The sequence below is a fragment of the Heterodontus francisci genome, chromosome 4 (genome assembly GCF_036365525.1).
Source record: "Heterodontus francisci isolate sHetFra1 chromosome 4, sHetFra1.hap1, whole genome shotgun sequence".
Taxonomy (NCBI): domain Eukaryota; kingdom Metazoa; phylum Chordata; class Chondrichthyes; order Heterodontiformes; family Heterodontidae; genus Heterodontus; species Heterodontus francisci.
Genome location: NC_090374.1, coordinates 91764181 through 91772626, shown reverse-complemented (window position 1 = coordinate 91772626; position 8446 = coordinate 91764181). Strand labels below are relative to the sequence as shown.

General features: G+C 44.3%; 1 protein-coding gene across 1 annotated transcript in view; it reads left to right on the top strand.

The window, feature by feature from the left end:
- The first annotated feature begins 2088 nt into the window (after window positions 1–2088).
- Window positions 2089–8446, top strand: part of trim36 (tripartite motif containing 36) — a 129398-nt gene continuing 123040 nt past the window's right edge. Inside the window, exons 1-2 of the mRNA XM_068029859.1 lie at window positions 2089–2601; window positions 3757–4006. Of these exons, the coding sequence (XP_067885960.1) occupies window positions 2539–2601; window positions 3757–4006 (313 nt within the window). The 5' untranslated portion in view covers window positions 2089–2538. The remainder of the gene's footprint in view (window positions 2602–3756; window positions 4007–8446) is intronic.

Here is an 8446-nt window from a genome sequence, read left to right as displayed (position 1 = left end):
TGATTGAAGGAAGGTCATTGATGAAGCAGCTGAAGATGGTTGGGCCTAGGACACTACCCTGAGGAACTCCTGCAGTGATGTCCTGGAGCTGAGATGATTGACCTCCAACAACCACAACCATCTTCCTTTGCGCTAGGTATGACTCCAGCCAGCGGAGGGTTTTACCCCTGATTCCCATTGACCTCAGTTTTGCTAGGGCTCCTTGATGCCATACTCGGTCAAATGCTGCTTTGATGTCAAGGACAGTCACTCTCACCTCACCTCTTGAGTTCAGCCCTTTTGTCCATGTTTGAACCAAGGCTGTAATGAGGTCAGGAGCTGAGTGGCCCTGGCGGAACCCAAACTGAGCGTCACTGAGCAGGTTATTGCTAAGCAAGTGCTGCTTGATGTCACTGTTGATGACACCTTCCATCACTTTACTAATGATAGAGAGTAGGCTGATGGGGCGGTAATTGGCCTGGTTGGACTTGTCCTGCTTTTTGTGTACAGGACATACCTGGGCAATCTTCCACATTGCAGGGTAGATGTCAGTGTTGTAGCTGTACTGGAACAGCTTGGCTAGGGGCGCGGCAAGTTCTGGGGTACAGGTCTTTAGTACTATTGCCGAAATATTGTCAGGGCCCATAGCTTTTGCAGTATCCAGTGCCTTCAGTCATTTCTTGATATCACGCGGAGTGAATCGAATTGGCTGAAGTCTGGCATCTGTGATGCTGGCGACCTCAGGAGGAGGCCGCGATGGATCATCAACTCGGCACTTCTGGCTGAAGATTGTTGCAAATGCTTCAGCCTTATCTTTCGCACTGATGTGCTGGGCTCCCCCATCATTGAGGATGGGGATATTTGTGGAGCCACCTCCTCCAGTTAGTCGTTTCATTGTCCACCACCATTCACGGCTGGATGTGGCAGGACTGCAGAGCTTAGATCTGATCTGTTGGTTATGGGATCGCTTAGCTCTGTCTGTCGCTTGCTGCTTATGCAGTTTGGCATGCAAGTTGTCCTGAGTTGTTACCGGACAGTTCTGCGGGCTTTGACTGGGACAGGAATAAATGGCGAGTCTGGATTTGCATAAACATTTCCGCCAAAAAAACCGAAAAAAAAAACGGCGGTTAGATACAGAGTAAAGCTCCCTCTGCACTGTCAAAAAAAAAATTTCCGCGATATATTTGCACGTCATGACAATAATAATCACTGCTTTTTCAGCATTAGTGTGAGGGAAGAGCTCACCTGAATTCAGTATTTCCCGATGCCATTGCTTGCTTATTTTTGGAGGTTGTATCCGGGTTTGCACCTGTTGAATTGGTGCCAATCGGTGTCCGATAATAACAATGTCAGAATAGGACTCGGCACTGGATATGTGCATTACACCAAGGCCGAATGACTCAAGGTTATTGTTCTCCCTCAAGTTTTACAGAGACTGAGAATTACTCCAGTATCATGTGGAGAAACAGCTGGGCGCGGTGACGGAGACTGTTCGCGCTTTCTGAATGGCCGAGCTAATGGTGCCGTTCCTGTGTGTGTATTTTGGGATTTTGCCAGTTTGAGTGCCCATGTGGCGGGGCCGGGCCCTGAGATGGGGAGGAGGGTGTGGCCGGTGAGATGTGCAGAGCCAGTGAGAAGCAGCAGGCAGCTGAGCCAGCTGGAAATTCATGGATCAGTGTTTGACACTGCAGCACGGTCTAACCTCAGTGATATGAGAAAACCAGCGAATAGCTAAACTAGAGCCCTGCTCCTACCCCGCCCCTTACAAACAACCCTTCTCTCCCTCTGTCTGTTTTAGGCTTTAACTAACCTCTAATCAAGGTAGAATTGCCACATTTTAATATCTGAGTTTTTATCCCTATTCAATCTCTCTGACCTTGACCACCACCTCCCTGAAGCTTTAACAGAGACAAACTGCCTGCACCGTATATATTATTTAAAGCTGCTGGTAAATTTAGAGAGCTCTCCGATGAAAAGCCGAGCTCGATTCTATTTAAATACTTGCTGTTTTAATATTCTGTATATCCATCGAGAGTAACCGGTTTCTGTTAACCCAGTACATGGAGTTAGAATTGTTCTAAAGTGTATCTTAATGACTTTCGAAAACAAGTAGTGAGTCGGACATTGCTGTCTGTTCTGAAACAGGAGCAGGATCGTTTCAGGCTCAGGGAAGGACTGGTGACCCTGGGAGACAGAGGTTGTACTAAACCTATTAATCTAATCGTCCATCTGTTTGCAGAAGTGTTTGTGAGTGGTGAACAGTGGATCTTGGCAGCAATCTCGCTTGCTGGTTAAGACTTGGTAACACCTCCACTCCACGCCTCAGGCTGGACGCTGTGGGCGGGGTTTGGCATTCAGGAAAGTGACTGGAACGGTGGAGTTTAGGCCAAGCTGAGGATTTCGGTGCGGTTTCAGTGACTGATGTGACCGGAGCTCTGCAGCCTGACACCAGCTCCTCTGGCTGGTACCTGTAAACTCATTTTCGGCGCAGGGAGGGAAACACATCCACACACCATCTCCGACTGGCTTTTATCCAGCAATCTGCTTTTAACCCCGAGCATGTCCGATTCGGATGATATAAGTGAGTTTGGATTCATCGTAGACAGGATCTCCAATGGTGAGGTAGGTGCTCCCACTGTGTGTCTACGAGGACGGGCGAGCTCCAGCCTGGATGGATGGGGCGGCTTCTCCCCATCCAAATCCCCAGCCCTGGTGCTTGCTGCCAACTGTAATGAGCACATTCTGGTTATCTGTCAATGCTTATCCCGTTCTGTCTCCTTCAAGATGCGGGGTTAGGGGGCAGTCCCCAGGCAGACTGCCAGCGAGTCCCTCTCTGTCTGACTGGGGGGAATTGCTTCTCTCTGGGCTGACCTGCCACTTACCAGGTGTAGCTGGCGGCGCGGGGCGAATGTTCCCATTAAATCAATGGGTTCCTTTTAATATCCGCTTTCATTGGATTGAATCCGAGTACTGGAGTGTGTGCCTGTATTTGGACCAGGTTTACAGACTCTGCAGCTGATGTCTGTGCGCAATCCCTGTGGGGTCTCCACTCTATCTCATTCAATAGATCTTCAAAGAGGTCTTCACTCTGACCCAGCTCTGAGCAGCGAATCCCATCATCAGTCTAGACCTTGTTCTATAATTCGTGCTCAGTCAGATCGGGCGGATCCAGAAGAAAGGGCTTGCCTTCAAACCTACAGCTTTAAGTAGCAGTTTCCATCGGTTCCCATGGCGACCTTTCCTCCAGCCCAACTTTCCTTTCTGACAAGTTTGGTGGTTGTTCGGATCCGGGCTCCCTCCCATAGTGACCGGCTGCAGATTGCCTGTTGCTGAACCTCCTCGTTAGCCCACGTTAATATGTCCAATAACCGGAGTAAACCAGGAGCAAAATACACACAGACTCCCTGAGTGAACAAACGCCCTGAGTGAGACTACTGTCTCATCGGCCAGAGCTGGAGCTCAGTATTCAGTATTGGCGAAAGTTTGCCCCACTTCAGCTTCTAATTATGGGATACATTTTGGAACCTTTTCTTGTTGCTGTGATGTTCAGCACACACTGGATAATTTCTCAGAATTGGATTAAACTGTTTACGCGGATCACTTTTTTTAAAAAATAAACTTTTCTCTGCATTGAAATATTGATGTGAGTGTTGACTAGTATGAAAACACCTGCCTATATTCTTGGTGTTTTCACAAACGTTTAATCTGAGAGTGTCAGGAGTTTTGCTGTTTAGTTACAGGGCTGGGTGTGGATAAGCGTCTCTCCCCTTTTTGCAGGTTCCCATTAAAAACATCGAGCGGGAGCTGATCTGCCCGTCCTGTAAGGAGCTCTTCACTCACCCACTGATCCTGCCCTGCCAGCACAGTGTCTGTCACAAATGCGCCAAAGAGCTGCTGCTGTCCCGGGAAGATGCGAATGCCGACACGGACTCGGAGTTCTCGAACCCGGCTACTCCTATCAGCAGCCCCAGGGCCCGCCGCCTCTCCTCGGCCAGTGTGGAGAGACTAGACAGGCTCACGCGGACAGGTAGGTGCCACCTCCCCGCCGCTACCGGCAGCAACAGTTGTTAGCAGCTGAAAAACAAAGTTGTGTCTAATTTTTGTACTGATAAGTGTCTCTTCTGTGTTGTTGCCAATGGGTTTTGCTGGGCAGGGATGTAAACATTTCTGACGAAAGGTAATCTACCTGAAACATTAATTCTGTTTCTCTCTCCACAGATGTCTGACCTGCTGAGTATTTCCAACATGTTCTGTTTTTATTTCAGATTCCCAGCATCCGCAGTATTTCACTTTTGTAAAAATTACAATACGAGCCCCAATCTAAATCATGAACCCCTTTGGAAGGATGTATTTGTCCTTGGATGGGGTGCAACACAGATTCACCAGAATGCTATAGGGACTGAAAGGGTTAATTCATGAGGGCAGGTTGCATAGACTGCGTTTATGTTCCTTGAGTATCGAATATTGAGGGGTGATCAAACGGATGTGTTAAAGATGATTAAAAGATTTGATAGTGTCTAGATAAACTGTTTCCTCTGGTGCTGGAGTCCAGAACAAGAGGGCATAACTTTAAAATGAGAGCTAAGCCATTCAGAGGGAATGCCAGGAGATCCTTCTTCACAAAGCTGTTGAAGTTAGTTCAATTGAAAATTTCAAATTGCAATTGATAGATTTTTGTTAGACAAAGGTATTAAGGGATATGGAACCAATGCAGGTAAATGGCGTTAATATACAAATGAGCCATGATTTAACTGAATGGTGGAACAGGCTCGATCAGCTGATAGGAATACTGGAACAAGTGTTGGCATATGCTCCTAGAATGCAGCATTATGAGACCATGGAAGAATACACATCCAGGGAGGTGTCAAGTCCCAGGTTTAAGCAGCACACTGGAGTTAGTTGAGAACTATACAAATTTAATCACAGTCAGTCATTTACAGGCTTTGAGAAAACAGACCGTCCCACCAAGCTCACAAAATATTTTTTTTAAATTACCATCTGGGAGTGGAGCTCTGCAAATGTCTGCAAATACAGTAATGAACTCTGTCTAGGCCTCAGAGCCGGTTTCTCTGCCTGCAGCATAACTCTGATATTGTTAGATGCAAATAGCACTCTACAGCTATCAGTTTCAGACCAGTAGCAAAGTATGAACACCGCCTAAACAAATTACTGCTTATGTAGGCTACTTCAGTGGTCTTAATTTTAGCAGGTATCTGCTGTGTCAATACATCATCAATGTTCTAAAAAAAAACTGAGGTGCGAAATAGCAAAAGTTTGTTCTAACTGTTCAACTTGATTTAAAAAATTGATTTGCCAAAATATTAATGCAATTATCAGACGTAGCAATATACTTTATTAGGCCATGGGATAGATTTTGGCAAATTAGTGCTCTGGCACAAAACTTTGCACAATGTGAGTGCATGTTGAGAATTTGGTTGAGAGGATCAATACTTCCCACATGATTTGTTTTGTCCATTAAAGGAGGTCCCTGAGGTGGTCTTACATCATTTGTTTCAGCACCCACTGTAATATAACTGTAGCCCACTTCATTTAGGCAACATGGGAACATTTTAAGCATCATTTAAATTTTTTTTAATGCTAGCAGATAATTTTCTTGTCAGCTGTCTTCTGACATTAACATTTAGCAGGCATTTGGACAGCTGGACAGGAAGCTCTGCATTTGTGTACATGCATAGAGTTCTGTAGTGTCTGGGCAGAGAAAAAGACAGCACTTGGATTTACCAACCTTGCATTTATCTATATAGATTCTGATATCAGGGTGCATAACATTCTAAATCATCATGGTTATGTTACTAGACTAGTAATCCAGAAGCCTGATCTAATAATCTAGAGAATGAGTTAAAATCCCACCATGGAGGTTTGAGAATTTTGAATTCAGTTTAAAAATCTGGAAATAAAAAGCTGGTGTCAGTAAAAATGACCAGGAAGTTGTCAGATTGTTATAAAAACCCAACTGGTTCACTATTTATGTAATGAAATCTGCCCGCGTTATCTGGTCTGGCCAAAATGTAATTCCAGTCCCATATCAATGTAACTGCCCCTGTACTGGCCGAGCAAGTCACTCTGTAGTGTAAAACTGCAAAGAAGGCCCACTACTACCTTGTCAGGGAAACTAAAGATGGGCAGTAAATGCTGGCCTTGTCTGCAATGCCCACATACAGAGAATGAAGAAAAGTCATGCAGGTTATTTATTTAAAATTTATTCTTGAGTGCACTCGTAGCTGACTTGGGCCATCTACATTGTCTTTGAGTGCAACAAATTTCCTTACCAACCTTGCCTCTAGTTTTTTAGAATTAGAATTAGAACATCACAGCGCAGTACAGGCCCTTCGGCCCTCGATGTTGCGCCGATCATCTGACCTACACTATTCCATTTTCATCCATATGTCTATCCATGAAATTGCATGAAATATAACTGAAATTTACAAAGATAACGTAATTCAGGTAAATACTTTTGAAATTCAGACAAGATAGATAGCCAAGGGTCAACCTTAGTTCATCCATCTGGAAAAAAACTATATCCACTCATCATAACACCCAGCGGTTCTTTTTCATGAATGTTGTCTCCACTACTATACCAACAAGGAAGAGGGAGTACCATACGGTGCTGTCATGCCAGTGATGAGACTTTGGGCAGAATTTTCATCTCAAGGCGAAGACGGGTTTGGAGCCGGGTGTGCTGGCATGTTCCTGCCTCGGGCCTACTTTCAGGGAGGCGGCTTCTAGGGAGTGATGGTTATCCACCCGCCAGTGATGGATGGTCAATTATACCAATGAAAGTGTCAATTAAGGGCACTCCTCGCATGTCCCCTGGATGGGACTGGAGCCGGTAGATCGAATGGTGGCAGCCTCCTGGCGGCAGGCTGGGGGGCCAGAGGTACATTCTGCAAAGCAGCCCAGCATGATCCACTGGGCTATGGGGGCCACAGCAGTGACCATAGGCCATTCTGTGTAGGAATTTTCCCTCCCAGTGGAACTGCCAGCTGCCCAGAGCCACAGGCGCTCCCATTGGCCCTTTCAACTGTGGAGACTGCTCTCTGCCCTTAATTCGACGGCGCTTCCAGAGGAGGCATCTTAATTGGCTGCCTCATGAAAACTCTCCTCCAGGGTCCCATCACAGGTACCTCCAGGTTCTTGACCCGGAATTCATCCCTGTTTCGGGATTGGGATCCTGAAACTAAAATTCAGCCCTATGTGTTTCATTATTATTTTGCTTTGAAACTTTAACCTTAAAACTAAGATAAAATGTATGAGAAAAAAAAATGTGCCTCAGCCTTGATAGGGCAAAAGCCCATGGATAGTTGACAGTGAATTTACAGAGTAGTCTGCTGCAATAACTGATCCTGCCTGAAACCACCCAAAAGAAATGATATAATCCCTTCAAAGTGATTTGAAGTAGGTGTGAGTTCTGTAGGGCAACAATCCAAACAAATGAGACATAAAGGAAATTGATCACTCATCTAATGATGCCTATAGATCACAATATACATTATATTATTACATTATATTCTCTTACATTATAAATGAGAGACTCTCTTCAGTAGGATTTTAATGGAACCTTTCTGTCTTCTGCAAAAGAACAATGCTTTTCCTTTATGGTCAAAAGAGACTTTTCAAAATTCGTACATGGGATGTGAATATCATTGGCAAGGCCAGCATTTGTTGTCTATCCCTAATTGCCCTTGAGAATCAATTGATTTATATGTAGAAAGGAGATTAACCCATTAACCACCACAAACCTAGATTTGGAACCAAACAAAGTGCAGTTCAGAAGGCATGTACTAATGACTGTATTTTGTACAGCTATTCTTTATGTTCTAAGTTTGATAAACTTTCATATATATGTGAAAAAGTTAAGACCATTAGTATTAATAGCAAATTAACTTTTCAAACATTTCAAATGAAAATCTAGTTAACAAAATTCTCCAGGCAAAACTCATAAAAATTATATATGAAAAAGTTATGTATCCTGTATTTCCCTTTTGTATTTTACCAATGACCATCCCACTTATTAGAATGACAATGGTCTTTATTACCCCATTTATATTTGGAGGCAGAGACCATGACCTCTTGTGAGCTGCATTTGTTTCCTCCTTGCAGAAGCACAATATCGACAGTGCCAAAGGTCATTGGCAATGCCTCTTGCTGCCAGGGTCACCATGTTTATTTTTGACATGGAGAATGTTGAGCTTTTGAGTCACAAGTGCAATTTAATATCGCTGGTCTATTATTGGAATGTCCACAACCACAATGGTAAAGTGGTAAATGCTGTTCGAATGGCATTTTATATTAGAAAGGTGCTGCACTCAGTGCTGAAACTGAAACAATGGAAATTTAGTGTTCATCATTGGATGTTTTCTGGCACCTTTTATAGTGCCATAATATTAAAATTAGAAGTGCAATAAATCTTTTAGCCATAGTCACCCTAATATGCTCAAGGGAGGAT